At 34.8% G+C, this 19895-nt stretch overlaps 1 protein-coding gene across 1 annotated transcript in view; it reads left to right on the plus strand.

Moving 5' to 3' along the window:
* The window catches only part of LOC136034588 (apoptotic protease-activating factor 1-like), a gene marked incomplete in the record, with an annotated part of 238446 nt that overhangs the window by 179958 nt on the left and 38593 nt on the right, over window positions 1-19895 (plus strand). Inside the window, 3 exon segments of the mRNA XM_065715856.1 lie at window positions 4445-4626; window positions 15610-15630; window positions 16328-16520. Of these exon segments, the coding sequence (XP_065571928.1) occupies window positions 4445-4626; window positions 15610-15630; window positions 16328-16520 (396 nt within the window).

A 19895-nucleotide genomic window follows, 5' to 3' on the forward strand; every position in this document is an offset into this window, starting at 1 on the left:
ATCTTCTTTCATCCGTCTCATATGACCTAGCCATCTTTATACTGCTTTTTCATTTAAATGAAATCTAAAAAAACAAATGACGATTAAAACTTTTCATTAAGACAGTAAAAAGCTCTTTAGTCTCCAAGCACGTAGTTTTGTCTATTATTATTTACATATTTCATTTCAATGGGTTTATTAATAACTAACGCCATGTTCAGTAACGGGCTCTCAATAAGCTCAATTTAGGGATTCTTTGTTTATTGCACTCACCTTTGTTACCTTTCAAATTGTGATTTTTTCGATAATAACCAGGCACTTCTACTTTATCAAAAGTCGGATCCATATCCTTGAATTACTATAAAAGAAAAAGACAGTATCCTAGATTTTTCTTAGATATAGTGTATTCTTAGCAATAAGATATCCTGTAAACCACAATCACTAACAACATAGTAAAAAGAACATGTAGAAAGCAAAGACAGTTTGTGGATAAATGAATCCTTTTGGAATGGTTAATTTGTCAATTCTTATCCTCTATGATTTCAGTTGTCACATTTATAGTTATTAAATAAAAAAAACGAGTTTTTTTTAACTGAAAGTAAGGAGCGACATTAAAACTTAAAACGCACAGAAATTACTTCGTATATGAAAGAGGCTGCTTCCTCATCAACGCCCCGCTCTTTACGCTAAAGTTTGACTCTTTCTCTCAATTCTTCTTTTTAAAACAGTAAAAAACTTTAGCGTAAAGAGCGGGGCGTTGATGAGGAAGCAGCCTCTTTCATATACGAAGTAATTTCTGTGCGTTTTAAGTTTTAATGTCGCTCCTTACTTTCAGTTAAAAAAACTCGTTTTTTTTATTTAATTTCTGAACGTTTTTGAATCAATGCATGTTTTGATTTTGGCTCTCCGCAGAGGAATAATCAAAACGAAATTTGCATATTTTTTTGGGGGGGGGGGGGGCTAAATGGCTTTCTCATAATTTTGATCGAATGATTTTGAGAAAAAAAGAGCGGGGGCGAAGCCTAGTTGCCCTCCAATTTTTTGGTTAATTAAAAAGGCAACTAGAACTTTTAATTTTTTACGAATCTTTTTATTGGTAAAAGATTTACGTAACTTATAAATTAGCTTACGTAAAGAACTTTTGTATTCTCATGTTTTTATTACATATATGAGTGGATTCGCCCCATCGTCAGTACCTCGCTCTTTACACTAAAGCTTAAATTTTATCCCAATTCATTAAGAATGACCCCTGAATCACAAAAGCCGTGGAATAAATAGTTGAAATTACTAAAAATACTTTAATGTAAAGAGCTAGGTATCATAAGGAGGTGAGCCCCTTATATGGGTAATAATTTCTGTTTGTTTTAAGTTTTATTGCTGTTCCTTACTTCCAGCTGAAAAAGCTTTTTCACATTTATTTTTTAATTTTTTTTTAAATAATGCTAGTAAATCCTGATCTCCCTTCATGGAAGTTTTCTTCTCCCATGACAAATTCTCGATGGAAACTTCCCCCAGCATATCCCCCTCTTCTCAACCCCTCCCCCAAACCAAAAAAATCCTCCTGAAAACGCCTGTATACTTCCCAATAACCAATACTATATGTAAGCACAGGTCAAAGTTTGTAACTTGTTGCCCCTCCCACGGGGACTGTGGGGGAGTAAGTCGTCCCCAAAGACATACTTATAATGTTTTTCGACTACGCTGAATAAAATGGCTATCTCAGAATTTTGATCCGTTGACTTTGGGAAAATAATTAGCGTGGGAGGGGGCCTAGGTGCCCTCCAATTTTTTTGGTCACTTAAAAAGGGCACTAGAACTTTTCATTTCCGTTAGAATGAGCCCTCTTGCAACATTCTAGGACAACTGGGTCGATACGATCACCCCTGGGAAAAAAAAAAAAAAACAAAAAAACAAATAAACACGCATCCGTGAACTGCCTTCTGGCAAAAAATGCAAAATTCCACATTTTTGTAGATAGGAGCTCGAAACTTCTACAATAGGGTTCTCTGATACGCTGAATCTGATGGTGTGATTTTCGTTAAGATTCTGTGACTTTTAGGGGGTGTTTCCCCCTATTTTCTAAAATAACGCAAATTTTCTCAGGCTCGTAACTTTTGATGGGTAAGACTAAACTTGATGAAGCTTATATATTTAAAACCAGCATTAAAATGCGATTCTTTTGATATAGCTATTGGTATCAAAATTCCATTTTTTAGAGTTTTGGTTACTATTGAGCCGGGTCGCTCCTTACTACAGTTCGTTACCACGAACTGTTTGATTAAGTTGCTATTAAAAGTTTTTACGTGTTTGTTAATAAGTTGTTAATCTTTGTCGCTGATTGAATTTTCATGCTCTCTTTTCCTTTTGTTACTAACATCTAAAGATTAGCACTTTCATAGTTGCAGAGTGGTCTCAGCATAAAAAAGAGCAAATAAGTTCCCAGACTAACCTTGCCTATGGTAGCTCAATGGATTGGTGCTCAACTGAGCAATATCGGGCCCAGGGATCATTCCCCGCAACGGCACGATTCGACGACAAGCTCTTACTACTTGTCCCTAAAAAAAAAAAAAAAACTCAGCAACTGAAACGTCGGTTCCGCCCTATGCACCAGCAATGGATCTGCAGCACCTTTATCCTAAACCCACCTATTGAGTGACCTCTGTATCCCCTTCCTTTGTTGTCGGAATACACCTTTCCTGCATTAGGAAAAACTTATTGTAATGTATTTGGCTATTTTTGGCGTTCAGCAAGAAATTGCACTTATTGCATCGTGTTCCAAAGCCATTGTTTTGACTTGCTATCTTCCAATTGTGCTTTAGAGCTCAATAAACAGCAATTCTGTTCTTGGAAATTTTAAATTTTTGGTTGCTATGGGCTGAAATTTGTTCTTTACTGGGTTGCGGTGCATGTTGCAACGATGATAGAAAATTCTTGGGCTACCATATTTGATAACTACAATAATTGCACTTATTCAATAAATTATTGCAGCTAACCCATGTGGTTGAAGACAAAGAGAATAGAAAAGTCATTAGAGTTGCATCTTCACTAATTTAACAATGGACGATAGAAATTAAAAACTATTTGTGTTAATTGTATTGTAGTGGCTGGTGACTTCACGAAAATAGTGGAAATTTCAAAGAAAAACTGGATTATAATAAGATTAATCCGTTATTATTGAAGCACATTGAAGCTGAGATTTGTACGCAAGTTATAATTATTCAGCTTTTTTTGCTTTAATCCGCATCTATTTTATATGAAGCAGGCCTAGGTTAAACTTAAAAAAAAAAATTTCGCATGAAGACAATGATCCGTATAGTGCAGGTTCTGATTTTCTTATCTCTTCCTTCCACCGGGGGTGCAGTGCGTGGTTAGTGACAAATCATCCGATGCTTCCCGGGTTTTCCACTCAGTTTCCTCGGAGCTGGGTCGACTCCGAATAGCTTAGCTTGCGCCAACCATGTACACATTGCTGACGTGGATTGGAAATCATCCTGCATTATCAATGCAATAGAACTAATACAAATCCTTTTATTTGGCTGTAAAACAACAAACAAATTCGGTCCTCATCAGCAGATAAACCTTGCTGATGACGGTCGTTGTATATGTGACAGAAATATCCAGAAATTGTTGTTGTTGTTTCACTGTCAAATGAAAGAATTTGTCCTCATTGAACTACTATTTGCACGTCATACAAAAACAATGTTCATGTGAAAGATAATAAATGTAAAACGCTGTGCTGTCGGCATAAATACTAATGAAATACCCACATTCTCTGTTGTTTTGACAGGTTACATCAAAGGGAAAGGATAAAATATTCAACGGGCACATTATAGGTTGAAAGACTGGGTTCAGGGAACTCACATGACGTTTATAGCTTGAAAGGTCAAAATTATATTGACAGAATATAAAATCAAAGTAAATTAATAAAAAGATGTGTTTCTGAAAGCTATTTTTGTCGAAACTTAGGATGATACATTTATTATGGGGATAAAATGAACTTTGATTAATTTTCCGATGACCCTTCTGTAAATAATCTCCAGACTGGGTTTTCCTTATATTGTTTGTCGAAAGCTCAAAAAGTATATATTATTACTGTTGATAGTTCATTTCCTCCTTCGTCTAGTTTAATTTTTTTTTTCTTTTTGCTTAGAAACCTTATTTCCTATGCTGGACGAACATTCGCTTCGTTGTTATCTTTATGGTCACTGAGAAAGACTCTCAGAATTAGGGTCAAAATATTTGCTGTTTTCTTCTGCATTTTTTTCTTCTCTCAGAATTAGGGTTGAAATACTCACCGTTTTCTTATGCATCTTTTCTTCTTTCAGAATTAGGTTCTCAGAATTAGGGTCAAAATACTTACCGTTTTCTTATTGATCTTTGTTTATATAATTGGTTATAAATTAATCGCTAAAACGATTCTGTTGCTTTTATTTGCGTATAACTTGGCCTATTATTATTATTGTAGAAAGTTTGCGACCGAACAAAACGCCATCTCCGCGTTCCCGTCAGGACTCACACTTCAAAATGTTTAATAAGGATGACAATGAACGTGATCCCTGTTTGCTTGCAATCTACCCACAATCCCTTCAGGTAGAGAATCCCAATACTAGCACGGAAGATGCACTTGATTCATCTGTAGATCACTTAGTAATTTCTTTCTTTTATTTATTTTTTGCTTACTTTGGTTTTGTTGTCCTCTGTTTTTCTATTTCTACTTCGCCTTTTCTATCTGTATTTTTGTAGATGCTTATAATGTTGCTGGGTGCTGAAGTTTTGGTCTATCAATTATAATTAGCTAGATATTGAATATGTCGAAGACAGTTTTCCATACTGTGGGGTAAAACGCTTGAGCTCAAATTATGTATACGGGATTATGCTCTTATTACTTCAACAGTCCACTGCACAGTACTCCCTGAGGCCATATATATATATATATATATATATATATATATATATATATATATATATATATATATATATATATATATATATATATATATATATATATATATATATATATATACTAGCTGTTGGTGTGGCGCTTCGCGCCACCCCAACACCTAGTTGGTGGGGTGCTTCGCAACCCCCCAAGCCCCCCCGCGCGCGTAAGTCGTTACGCGCCATATTAGTTACGCGCCATTGTAGTTGTGTCCCTTTGTCCCACCTGTGAATATAGATAGATTTATATATGTGTTTCAAACTACGTAAAAATTGCGAATATACAACATTCTTGGCTTTCCCACTACTGGGAGCTTTTCGTTTCCAATTGCCAGCAATTGATCTGAAAATGTTTGACCAGAGTCATCGTTACACAGACAGACAATATATAGAAAATATATATATAAAATACTAGCTGTTGGGGTGGCGCTTCGCGCCACCCCAACACCTAGTTGGTGGGGGCGCTTCGCGCCCCCCCCCAAGCCCCCCCGCGCGCGTAAGTCGTTACGCGCCATATTAGTTACGCGCCATTGTAGTTGTGTCCCTATGTCCCACCTGTGAATATAGATAGATATATATATATATATATATATATATATATATATATATATATATATATATATATATATATATATATATATATATATATATATATATATATATATATATATATATATATATATATATATATGTTTTTAACTACGTAAAACTTGCGAATATACAACATTCTTTGCTGTCCCATTGTCTGTGCATATAAATAGATTGTCAGGTTTACCGACTCTTGAACATGCAACATATAATGGTCCATGGGAAAACAATCCGTATTCAGATCTATACCTCATGATTCTAATGATTGCCCTTGAGCTTTGTTGATGGTGATTGCTAATCGACCATTCCCTGAGTCGCCATCGTCATTTATATATCCCCCTGTGCACCCCGGCGCCCCCTTTGTAGTTATGTCCCTGTGTCCCGGTCGTCATTTATATTCCCTGTGTCCCGGTCGTCATTTGTGTCCCGGTGTTCCAGTCTGTGATTTCTCTTTGAGTGTCCCGGGCGTCATTTATATTCCTTGTGTCCCGGTGTCCCGGTCGTCATTTATATCCCCCTGTGCCCCCCGGTGTCCCCATTGTAGTTGTGTCCCTGTGTCCCGGTCGTCATTTATATTCCCTGTGTCCCGGTCGTCATTTATATCCCGGTGTCCCGGTCTGTATATACATTCGTTTTTTAGTTTTGTTTTTCTCCTTTATTTTTTTTCCTTTTTTCTTTTTTTTCTTTTTTAGTTTATTTAGATTTTTAGATTTTTTAGTTTTTTTATTAGTTTTTAGTTTTTTTGTAGTTTTTACCATTTTTTTAGTTTTTTTAGTTTTTTTTTTTTACTTATGTCCTGGTCGTCATTTATACTCCCTGTGTCCCGGTCGTCATTTGTGTCTCGGTGCTTTGTTGATTGCTAATTTATATTATATTTATATTATATATTTTTTATATTTATTAATATTTTTTTAGTTTTCTTTTTCTCTTATTTTTCAGTTTTTCCTTTTTTTTAGTTTTTTCTTTTTTAGTTTTTAGTTTTTTTTTGTTTTTTACCTTTTTTTAGTTTTTTTAGTTTTTTTAGTTTTTTAGCTTTTTAGTTTTTAGTTTTTTTTTAGTTTTTGCATTTTTTTAGTTTTTTCAGTTTTTTTAGTTTTTAGTTTTTTACCTTTTGTTAGTTTTTTTTTAGTTTTTTAGCTTTTTTAGTTTTTTTTCTTTTTAGTTTTTTTTGTAGTTTTTACCTTTTTTAGTTTTTTTTCTTCTTTTGTATTAGTGTGAAATAATTCAGACATCATATGCGGACAAACACGACGTCACTCGACAGACAGACAGACAGACATAACCCACAACCAACTTATTTTTATATATATTTATTCATATTTTTTTAGTTTTCTTTTTCTCTTTTATTTTTTAGTTTTTTCCTTTTTTTTAGTTTTTTTCTTTTTTAGTTTTTTACCTTTTTTTAGTTTTTTTTAGTTTTTTTAGTTTTTTAGCTTTTTTAGTTTTTTTATTAGTTTTTATTTTTTTTGTAGTTTTTGCCTTTTTTTATTTTTTTCAGTTTTTTTTAGTTATTAGATTTTTACCTTTTTTTAGTTTTTTTTTAGTTTTTTAGCTTTTTTAGTTTTTTTTTCTTTTTAGTTTTTTTTTGTAGTTTTTACCTTTTTTAGTTTTTTTCTTCTTTTGTATTAGTGTGAAATAATTCAGACGTCATATGCGAACAAACATGACGTCACCTGATCCATCCACACATCCACAGACAGACAACTTATTTTTATATATATAGATAGATAGATAGATAGAAGATAAATATATATATATTTTCTTTTTAGTTTTTTTGTAGTTTTTACCTTTTTTAGTTTTTTTCTTCTTTTGTATTCTTTTTGTACTAAAGCCAAGGTTCAAACCTGGAGCCTCTCGGACCTAGAACCTGAAACATAACGCTTTACCAACTCAGCTACTTCGGCTTGAATACATTCGTTTTGAGCAGCTTCCTCAGGTGTTGCCATTGTAGGTTCTTCAGTCATTTTAAAATTAGAAATTTCTCTTTCAACGGTCTTTTTATAATTAAAAATTTGTGTTTGAACGATATTCTTAAATACCTGTGTCCTGGTCGTCATTTATATTCCCTGTGTCCTGGTCGTCATTTGTGTCCCGGTATCCCAGTCTGTAATTTCTCTTTGAGTGTCCCGGTCTGTAATTTCTCTTTGAGTGTTTTTTCTTTTTAGTATTTTTTAGTTTTTTACATTTTTTCTTTTTTCAGTTTTCTTTTTCTTTTTTATTTTTCAGCGTGTCCTGGTCGTCATTTATATTCCCTGTATCCCTGTCGTCATGTTTTTTACATTTTTTCTTTTTTCAGTTTTCTTTTTCTTTTTTATTTTTCAGCTTCACTATGAAATACATATCGCCGAACCTTTGTTTTTTTTTAACTAAAATCTGGTAGGCATTGATGACCTTATCCAAGTCAAAATCCCAAACCCAATCATCATCGCTATCATTTTCAGTTTTGATATGTTTTGACTCTCGCTGTCCAGGTGGATCTTCATCTAACTGCGCGGTTTTTCCTTTTTTTTTTCTTTTTAGTTTTTAATTGGTTTTTACCTTTTTTTTAGCTTTTTTAATTTTTTTCGTTTTTTCTTCTTACTTTTTTTTTAGTTTTTATCTTTTTTATTTTTTTTTTTTTTATTCTTAATTTTATTAGTTTTCTTTTTCTCTTCTATTTTTCAGTTTTTTCCTTTTTTTTAAGTTTTTTTTTTAGTTTTTAGTTTTTTTAGTTTTTTAGTTTTTTAGTTTTTTTAGTTTTTTAGCTTTTTTATTTTTTTTATTAGTTTTTAGTTTTTTTGTAGTTTTTGACGTCATGACGTCAACCTGATCCACAGATCCACAGACAGACAGACAACTTATTTTTATATATATAGATATATATATATATATATATATATATATATATATATATATATATATATATATATATATATATATATATATATATATATATATATATATATATATATATATATATATATATAAATGGAATTTATATAAATATAATATAAAAGCCCATTAAATCAGTCAGTTATTAGAATACCACCGGGACCGCCTCCAAGCTTCTATAATGCTAATTGATAAAACATAAAAATACTGAATATTCATCAAACCGTAAGGGCTGTATAAAACCAGAAACGCCTTTCTGCAACTAGATAATTATTTGTTAACTTCACCATATGCGGTAATCAGTTTTCTGTATGCCCTGATGGATCAGTCTGTGGTTCAGCTTTGTGATATCAAATAAAATTAGTTATTCAGGATTCTATTAGGGATTATTATCATTTGGTAATAAAATTCTAATCTAAGATTAGGGGTCTTGGGTAAAACCATTCCTGCTGAATTGGTTTGTTACACAGTTCTTGGCTACCACCCCCCCCCCCCCCAATGGAAAATTTAACTCCTCAGAAAATTCCTTCCCCCTGAAAATTTTCCCTGCAGACAAGTGCTCCTGCGGAAAATTCCTCCCGAGTGTAAAATTGAGCAGCCAAGGGGGAACTATAACAAATCAAAAGAATGAACAAGAAGATATTTTGAAATATTCTACCTTCATTTCAAAATATAGGTAGAATATTTAGTGTGTAATAACCTATAGTATTTATTTTTATATTTCTTTTCTGTGTTTTGGGGAGCTAAGTTATCATAGCAGAGTAATATAAAGATTCAAGAAAATAATTTGGAAATATGAAACTAGTGGCAACTTTAGAAAGGCTGCCAATGATGGGAGTGCACAGGGGCACATACTGGGACTAAGAAGCGCGAATAATTGCTTACCTTGGACTTGACCTTTTACCTACTTTGGAATGCATGATACCAGATCACCCCTCGGGATCGAGAATGAGTCCACTAGGCGTACATCAGAAGGCTTTTCTCGTATGAAGTACGTACCTTTTAGGGATGTTTTTATTATTATTATGATTATTATTTAACTTCAACGATATGGAGCTAATATTCAAGTCTGTACAATGAAAAGTTAAGATGGACAGAACCTTTGATTTCAAAGATGTAAGCAAATTTCCTTTGTTTTCTTAAATATTTTCTGTAACCTTTATCTTACCATGCTGTGCTAACTCAATCCCTGATACCACTCAGTCCTATTGCATTTATTTGATGTTCAGGCTTAATAACCCACTATGATTCTTTAAACAAGGATTTTATTAATGCCTTAAAAGCATCAAAAGCTGAAACTTTTAATCATCTGAAAAATTTGTAGAAGACATGCCGGATCAACCAATCCAGTCACCCTGGGAACAGGGTGCACATTTCATTGAAAAATTTAGTTCAAAACCACCGAAATACAGGTGTATTTCTAAGCATGTGACAAAAACGAACTTTTCTAAAACATTAAGTTTTATGTTTGACAAAATTGAGTTTCCACAACGTGTTCAAAACTCCAATCTAAGAAATAGAATTCCGTGAATTTCACTTCTTGGTGGGGGAGCATACTCCCTGCATAGAGGAAAATAGAAAAAGGAAAAAAATTTCAAATATAACGCTTTAATACTGAATTAACGCACTATTAGCTTTAATTTAGTTAATTTATTGATTATGCACAAACCAGTCTAAAATTGCTTGAACACAAACTTTGCCGCTTGAATTTACAACTTATATGTCACCGAAGAAACCGACGAAATTTTGTTCCGTCGTCGAAAAATGACAAATGTTGACATATTGGCCAATTTTTACAGATCGGACGCCCATCCGCGTCGACAAAGAATCAAATGAAGCGGAAAATTCCTTATTGTTCCAACATAATTGCAGCTGCACCACCATGATCAACAAGGAAAGTCACTTATTGCATGGAAATCATTGATGTTTTACTGAAAAAAAAAGATTTCTTGTAGAAGTAAGAGCAAATTTGAAACCAAGAAAACAAAAATACGGCGACAATGACGTGTTGAAATGTGTAAAGTTTCAGTTATAAGATTTCAAAGAAGCTAATCCAGTTTGCAGCCGACCCGATTGATATGAAATTAGCGAATCAATTTGATAAATAACTTTAAAATTCGGTTTAGATGACAACTTTTTTATTTTTAATATAATATTGGCCTTACAGGTTTTTTGTAAAACATGGTAGTTTATTTTTGTATTCAATCTGGGCTTAGCAAAACCTTTGAATTTCACAAAATGGCTGAACATGTGATTGTATAGTATTCTAACATCACCGTAGAGATTATTTTACATGGTAAACAAAATCCTGAAATTGAATTCAAACCTGTTTTTTAAGACGAAGGCAAAATACTATAAACTAGAAAGCTCCTAAGAGATTTAGAACGTTATTGCGCTTTGAAAGCTTATCATTTTTTTAAAATTTTATATTATTCTATGTTGCGTACTTGCAGAATATAGAAGCAATTGGTAAATCAAATTTAACAGTATACTCCTCCTGGATTAAGGAGATTTTATTTGGTGGCATATTCAAAAACGTGATTTCAATTTTATTAAACACATAAAGTTGAACATATGTAAACACTAACCGTAACGCACGTAATTTCAAATTTCAATCCTAGTTTTTTTTTTAACAGCCTAGATTCTTAATCTGATGACCAGGCTTTTCTTTTTTGATAGGATACTACTTTTGGTTTATGGGACCATTAGCGTGTCATGATTTTCGTCACTTACATAGGTAAAAAATATTTACCTTTCAGTATAAAATATGGTTTTGACCCTGCATTTGAGCGACAAAAATGTTTTGCGCACTAGAGCATCATAGAGCGTTGCTGAAGGTAAAATTTAAAGTATAATATCTAATTAGTTTTTAACTAATCTTTGAACCTCACATCATACTATAAAACTATAATAAGTTACTTTTTGGAACCCCATTAAGGGTTCAAAATGAACCCCCTTAGGGGTTCAATAATTATATTTGGAATGAGCATAGAAAAATCATCAACTGATGTAATCACTTTCTTCCTAACTGAACTATATGAAAAAAAATATAAGTTTAAGGAAAATATCTTCGGTCAGCCTTTTAAATTTTTTTCTTTCGGTGTCAAAAGCTTTTTTCCTTTTACCTGTTTCTTATGTTTCTAGAAAGGTCCATCAAGTGACTTTGTTACCGCATTTTAAATTCAGTGAGATACTTCGTCTAGGTTTAGGGAGATAGTTATGTACGAACAATAGTATCTCTTTTAAGGTTATTCACAATGAGAAAAAATCGGTACTATGATGGAAACTAATGCTGAAACTTGGCTTTCAGCTAAGCAGAACGACGCTATTTTACAGTTAATATTCCAAATCTTCTAACTTTTAGATCTTTTGCATAATTTACGTTTAATTGATTAGAAAGACACGTTATCCAATAGAGGTCTTTTTATAGGAAAGTAAAGAGCTATTTTAAAACCTAAGACTAGCAGTCATAAATAAAGAATCAAGTTCGACTAAAATACTATCACTACCAACAGCAGCTCACTGCAGCACATAGACGCCGGAGGCCAACAAGAATTCAGGCTTTAAAGACAAGTAACTGTACATGAATACATGAAACCTTATAATACATGACCTTGTACGAAACCGTATAATACACGAAACCTATTAAAGGATACATTAAACTAAAACAAACAGCAATTAATGTAACTGATCATCTGAAACATGGAGATAACAGATACTGATGTAGATGATTAAAGATATTCTAAAATGAGTAAAAATTAAATTAAATATTCGTGTCAAACTTAAAACGAATAAAAATTACTAAAAATAGGAGTTTGGCTACTGCCCTCTTCCCTCTCCCCTAACCGTAGAAGTTCTAAAGCCTATATCAACTGCTATGTTAGTTATATTAGATTAGTTTGTTATGTAACAATTGACAATCTTTGTGCCTGATCTGCGGTTTTCTTCGTAGCATTTTGTAATGAAAGACCCTATGAAGCTGACCAACTTTGAAATTAAGATACGTGTTCACCCTTAACATTTCAACAGGGGCGTTGTTTCGGGGGGGGGGCTAGGTATCCCCTCCCTAATAATTTGTAAAAAAAAAATTATATAGCCCGTCCCCCTTGACTATCTGGATATGGACCCCTCTTCATTATTGCCGCATAAAGCGGGATCGAACCTTATTTTTCGCATAGTTTACTGTTTTCAATACGGTCAGTCAAACGGGTACCCAAAAAAATCCGTAGGTAATTTCTATACAAATTCTTTGGAAAACATCTAGCAAATCCTCTGTCTTTCAGAGCACCCATGATTCGGAACCATACTTGACCGCTCTCATCACTGTAGCTTCCAATATTCTAATCCTGCCTCGTAGACTTATCTTGTTATTCTTCCAAAGTTTTTTCAACTGTAAAAAAAAACACCCTGGGCCTTGCCTATTCCACTTTTAATATCTTCACTGCACTCACTGTTTTTACTTCTAAAACTTCTAGTCTAGTAAAACCTTGGAGCTTATGCAGTTCTTTGTCCTAGAGGCATGGGTCCGATCCCTAGCATGGCCAGTTATTCAGATTGGGACGGGAGTTAGTGGCGTGACTATAAGCTCAGCCAGAGTCGACCTAGCTCTAAATTTGTCCCCGGAGAAATCTGGGAAAGGCAAGCAGGAAGGGTGCAAAAGCACAGGATGGCTGACCCCCAGCCCCAAATTGCACTTCCTGGCTGAAGGGCCAAGAAACGGAGATCAGCACTGCCGGCTTGGACCTGGGTCTAGTTTGGTCATACTTGCTACTAGTAAAACCACGAAAAAATGCCAAACATGGGCATTTGAGAAACAGAAATGTTTTTGACACTAAAATGTTCAAAAAAAATCTCCTAATAGCAGATCCAAAATCGGTCAAAATCGACCGTGCAGAAATGCCCCTTTTTTCAGGGAAAAGAGGGGGAAAAGGGGGATCTTGAATTTAAATTTCTGCAATATATTCTGGACTAAAAGGTCGTTTTCTATTAATTTAATTCCAGGAAAACCCAAAATGACATCAGAATTGGAAAATTCCTTCACTTCATACCCTGCTTCTATCCTAACGTGGTCAAAGGGGTTTGAATAACCAAAATCTTAATTTGTGCAGTATTTGGTGGATTGAAAGGTCGTTTCGACTTGAAATAATAGGAATCGACGTTTCATTCCCTAAATCTACACAGATTAAGATTCTGATCCCCCCCCCCTCTGACCTCGAATAGAGTAGAGGTAAGGTACTAAGTGACGGAATTTTCTAATTTTGATGTCATTTTCGGAGATCAGAATTTTGGATCTCTGACCTCGAACAGAGTAGAAGTAAGGTACTAAGTGACGGAATTTTCTAATTCTTATGTCATTTTCGGTCTCCCCGGACTTGAATTAATAGGAAACAATCCAGAAAATTCAATTCAAGATTTTCCCACTTTTTCATAAGAAAGGGGTATTTGTGCATGGCTGATTTTGGATATGCTATCAAGGGAATTTTTTTGAAGATTCTGGGGCAAAAAAAAATGTTTGTTTCTCAAGTGCCAAGGTTTGACCTTTTTTGTAGTTTTACTGGGACGATGAGTACAGTGAAGATATTAAAAGTAGAATAGCCAAAGACCAGGGTGTTTTTCCACAGTTGAAAAAAGTTTGTAAGAATAGGAAGATGAGTCAGTGAGACAAACTTAGAATATTGTAAGCTACAGTGATAAAAGCGGTCAAGTATGGTTCTGAATCGTGGGTTCAGAAAATTGAATACAGATTGTTTTGGGTACCCGTTTGACTGACCTTATTTAAAACAGTAAGATGTACGAAAAATGTGGTTCAATCCAGCTATCCAGGGCTATAATGAAAGAAGGGCTGGAATGACTTGGACACTTCCTGCTGGCGAAGGGTGACAGATTGCCAAAAATTGTCCTTGTCTGTCAACCATTTAGGGCCAAATGAAAATCAGGTCGTATTCGAATGGGGTGGGAGGATTTTATGAGGAAAGATTTAATGGAAATGAAAATTTCTAGGAAAAGAGGGAGGATTTGGATAGATTGGAATAGAGGAGTAGAGTGTATAGCTGTGTTGGACTCAGGTGGCTGGGCGCTGCAGTGAGCTGTTAGTAGTTGAAGTATTTTAGTCAAACTTAATTCTTTATTTACTTCTTCTTGTCTTAGGTTTTAACATGGCTGTTTAGTTTTTTCTTTGGAGAGCCCCTTATTGAATTACATTTCTTTTTTATTAATTAAACGTAAATTATACAATTAGTGGAAAGATATAAAAGTTAGAAGATTTGAAATACTGACGGTAAAATATTGTCACTTTGCTTTGTTGAAAACCAAGTTTCAGCATTACTTTCCGTCGTATGCCGGCTTATTCTCATTTTGAATATCCTTAAAAGAGACATTATTGTTTGTGCAAAACTGTCTCCCTAAACCTAGGCTAAGGATCTCAAGAAACCCAAAATTCGGTAACAAAGCCACTTGTTGGACCTTTTTGAATACTTGAAAAAAAAAGGCCAAAATACTAAGGAAAAGACGCTTTTTACACTGAAAGAGAAAGATTTAAAAAGCTGATCAAAAATATTTTCTGTAAATTTATGTTTTTTCATATAATTTAGCTAGGAAGAAAGTGAATACATCAGTTGATGGTTTTTCTATGCTCTTTCCAAATATAACTATTGCTTCTGGGGCAAGTTCTATTTTGAGCGCTTAACTTTCTATAGTTTTATACTATAATGTAAACTTGAAAGATTAGTTAAATATTAATTAATTAGATATAAAAATTAGCTTTTAAATGAGCTCTTAAGCAAGTGTATGATGTTTCTGTGCCCTGATAGCAACAAAGAAAAAAAGCAGAAAAAGTAAATAAAAAGAAATCACTGCTACCCATGCAAAAATATGATTTTCCTTGTTGTTCAAGGGGGGGGGTTGTAAGTTTCCTGTTTAGGATTCCCGACAATGTTGATATTTCATATGGCAGAAAGTTTAAAACTACGACATATACCAAATTATGCGGTCAGGTGTGGAACGAAGGATCAAAACGACTTTCCTCTCTTGGTTTTCCTTGTGTTTATTCATCAATTTACGCCCAGTGCCTCTAAAATCGTTTTTTAAAACCTATCAGCTAATATATCCATAATTGTTTACTTTTACTACGTTTGTGCGATAAAAAAATTAAGTTGTTTTAAGTAGTCTGAAGTATCAAACACGAGGGAATCTACAATGAATCTTATCCTATAAATTTCTAAATTATCTTTTTAGGGTTCGACCGATGAACAGACAGCAAAATCACAGTGCCATCTGATATTGTTTTGGATGTTTCAACATTAAGTCTTTCAAATAATTCTGCACAGTATACTTGGGCCGAGTTCAGCAATTCGGGAACATTCATTGCATGCACTATATCTTCTACCTGTTGTGTAAGGGATCTTCTCTCTCTCTCTCTCTCTCTCTCTCTCTCTCTCTCTCTCTCTCTCTCTCTCTCTCTCTCTCTCTCTCTCTCTCTCCTCTCTCTCTCTCTCCTCTCTCTCTCTCTCTCTCTCTCCTCTCTCTCTCTCTCTCTCTCTCTCTCCTCTCTCTCTCCTCTCTCTCTCTCTCTCTCTCTCTCTCTCTCTCTTTGTTACCCATGTTTAATATTTTGGTACCTATATAGAGTTTAAACTACTCATACGGATTTAACAGTCATTTGGCTTCACAGTTTATCCCCTGTATTAAACTTTTGTCATGTATTAAATTTTTGTTCTGTATTAAACTTTGTTTCGTCAATGCTATGATCTTGCTTATATTTTTACAGTGATCGTTTGGGGGGAGTGAAAATCTACGTTCTCTCCTGGGCTTTGATAACCCTAGCTACGCTTCTGCTCTCTTTATAATGTGATTTATGTTGATTGATTGTTTTGATCGCTCAATGATATAATTCTGCAGTATAAATCTTAAATTCTTTTCCTAATTCTATAGTTCTTCCTATAATTCTTTTCAGCTTTGGAGCTCCATAGATGGCACCCATTTCAAGGATTTTCCCTTCGATGACGAAGTTGGTTGTTGTACTTTTAGTCCAAGTGATAGTCTATTAGCTGTTGCATCTATTGAAGAAATTTCTCTTTTCAAGACAGATGACTGGTCCTCCTGTATATTGCGAAGTTTCAACACTAGACACTTGAGGTTCATAGACGGTAAGTTGTGTCTTACAACTGCCACAACTTAAAGATTGTGCTGATTAGCATTGTAATTATTTAAAAGGATATATTGTTGATCAAATCCAGATGAATTGTTCTAACCGAGATTCTAAAGAAAGATGTCTTAAACTTGCGTTTGTTTTCAATTTAAAGGGTATTGTTTTCCTTTATTTTCCTGCATTGGATTATGTACTTTTTATATGTACAATGCAACAGGTAAATGATATGTTTTTTATGATTTTAAACTCAAAATTCATAACTTTCTATTAGTCCTCAAAAGTTAAAATCTACATGAATGTATGATTTTCTAAAACCGTGGCTCAGCTTTTGTTCTTGGTTCAGGTAGTTGACGATGTAACCCTTATATGTCTACTAAATTTTTAGATAGCCATTTTCTTCAGCATGGTTGAAATATCTAATGACTATGTTTTTAGGATATTTTGACCACCCCCCCCCAGCCTCTGGGGGAAGGGCTAAAAGTTATGAACTTCGCCCATTACTTACATATAGAATTGGCTATTGGGAAGTATAAAAATGTTTTAGGGGAGGGGGGATTTGTTTGTGGGGGTGCCTACGTGGGAAGATCTTTCCATGGAGGAGTTATCATAGGGGAAGAGAATTTTCCATGGAATGGGGAGTTAGATTTCCCAGTATTAGTTAAGAAACTGTCAGAAATTAAATATAAAAAATCAGATTTTTTCAACTGATAGTTAGGACCAACATTAAAACTTGGAAACGAGCAGAAATTATTCTGTATATTTGGGGGTTGCCCCCTCCTTCGTACCTCCCTCTTTATGCTAAAGTGTTTTTTGAATTTTTAAAGAGTCTATTATTCTAATTAAACGGTCCTTGTGTATCAGCAGTCATTCTTAAATAATTGAAACAAAATGTCAAACTTTAGCGTAAAGAGCGAGGTACTGAGGAGGGGGCAAAACTTTTCATATACGTAATAATTTCTGTTCGTTTCATGTTTTAATGTTGCTCCTTACTTTCAGTTGAAAAAAAAGTGTTTTATTTTTTTTTAATCCCGTTCAGGGACGACCTGCTCTTCCTTTGGGCCCTAGATGGATGGCCCGAAAGAACGATCTTTGACAGTCTGTCATCCTTCATCCGTACAATGTGTCCTAGCCATCTCAACCTTTCTCTCATTTTACCCCTAGATAGTGGGATAGAACCATATTTTTTGTGTTGCTTATTATTTGAAATACGGATAATCAAACTGGAACCCAAAATAATTCGTAAACAATTCCTCTGGAAAACATCTACCTTCTCTGCCATCCGAAGTAGCCGCGTTTTGGAGCCATATCTGGCCACTCTCATTGCTGTAGCTTAGAATAATATAGTCTCGGCTTGCAAATGTGTCTTCGTTTTTGTTAAACTTTTTTCAACTGTAGAGGAACACCCTGGCCTGTTCCACTTTTACTATTTTCACTGCATCCGCCATCTTTACTGATAATTCTACCAGTTATTCGCTGTTGATTCTTGGTAATCCAATAATTCTGTTGGCATAGAGTTGTCTCAATTGTCACTAGCAAAACCGCCATAAACATTCCTTGTGCAATATTGTTTTGTAATTTCTAACAATTGAGAATGGTGAGCTGACTAAGATCGAAATGTCGTCTGTGGTTGCTATGAAGACTTTTTTCTCTCTTTTTTATGGCACTTGGTATTTACCAAATTCGGAAAAATTAGAAAAAATGAGGTATTTTTAACTTACGAACGGGTGATCGGATCTTAATGAAATTTGATATTAAGAAGAATATCGTATCTCAGAGCTATTATTTTAAATCCCGACCGGATCCGGTGACATTGGAGGGGGAAACCTAAAATCTAGGAAAACGTTTAGAGTGGAGGGATTGGGATGAAATTTGATGGGAAAAATAAGATACGTGATACGTGATTGACATAACCGAACGGATCCGCTCTCTTTGGGGGAGTTGGGGGGAGGGTTAATTCTGAAAAATTAGAAAAAAATGAGGTATTTTTAACTTACGAAGGAGTGATAGGATCTTAATGAAATTTCATATTTAGAAGGACCTCGTAACTCAGATTTTCTATTTTAAATCTCGACCGGATCCGGTGTCATTGGGGGAATTGGGGGGGGGAATCTTGGAAAACGTGAAAATGAGGTATCTTACGAATGGGTGATCGGATCTTGATGAACCTTGATATATAAAAAGGTCTTATGTCTCAGATGCTTCATTTTCAATTCGAATCGGATCCGGGGACATAGGGGGCTGGAGGGGGAAAACAGAAATCTTGGAAACCAGAAATCCAGGAAAACGCTAAGAGTGAAGAGGTCGGGATAAAACTTGATGGGAAGAATAAGCACAAGTTTTAGATACGTGATTGACATAATTGGAACGGAACCGCTCTCTTTGGGGGAGTTGGGGGGATTTCCAGTGCTTTGGCGAGTTCGGTGCTTCTGGACATGTTAGGACGATGAAAATTGATAGGCGTGTCAGGGACCTGCACAAATTGATTTGATAGTAATCGTTTCCCCAATTCGAACACCTGGGGGGGAGGCTAGAGGGAGAGGAAAAATTGAAATAAATGAGATATTTTAACTTACGAATGGGTGATCGGATCTTAAGGAAATTTGATATTTAGAAGGACCTCGTGTCTCAGAGCTCTTATTTTAAATCCGAGCGTATCTGGTTTTATTGGGGGAGCTGAAGGGGGAAACGGGAAATCTTTGAAAACACTTAGAGTGAAGAGATCGGAATGAAACTTGGTGGGAAGAATAAGCACAAGTCCTAGATACGTGATTGACATAACCGGAGTAAATCCGCTCTCTTCGACGGAGTGGGGGGGGGGGTTTAATCCAGAAAAATTAGAAAAATTTAGGTATTTTTAACTTAAGAACGGGTGATCGGATCTAAATGAAATTTGATATTTAGAAAGAACTGTGTCTCAGAGCTCTTATTTTAAATCCTGACCAGATCTAGTGACATTAAGGGGAGTCGGAGGTGGAAACTGGAAATCTTGGAAAACGCTTAGAGCGGAGAGATCGGGATGAAATTTGGTGGGTAGAATAAGCAAATGTCGTAGATACTTAATTGACGTAACCGGACTGGATCTGCTCTCTTTGGGAGATTTAGGGGGATCCAGTGCTTTGGTGAGTTCGGTGCTTCTTGACGTGCTAGGACGATGAAAATTGGTAGGCGTATCAGGGACCTGCACAAATTGACTTGATAAAGTTGTTTTCCCCGATTCGACCATCGGGGCGGCTGAAGGGAGAGGAAAAATTTGAAAAAATGAGGTATTTTTGACTTACGACTGGGTGATCGGAATTTCAATGAATTTCGATATTTAGAAGGACCTTGTGTTTCAGAGCTCTTATTTTAAATCCCGACCGGCATTAAGCCTCTG

This window comes from Artemia franciscana, chromosome 2 (assembly GCF_032884065.1).
Source record: "Artemia franciscana chromosome 2, ASM3288406v1, whole genome shotgun sequence".
Taxonomy (NCBI): domain Eukaryota; kingdom Metazoa; phylum Arthropoda; class Branchiopoda; order Anostraca; family Artemiidae; genus Artemia; species Artemia franciscana.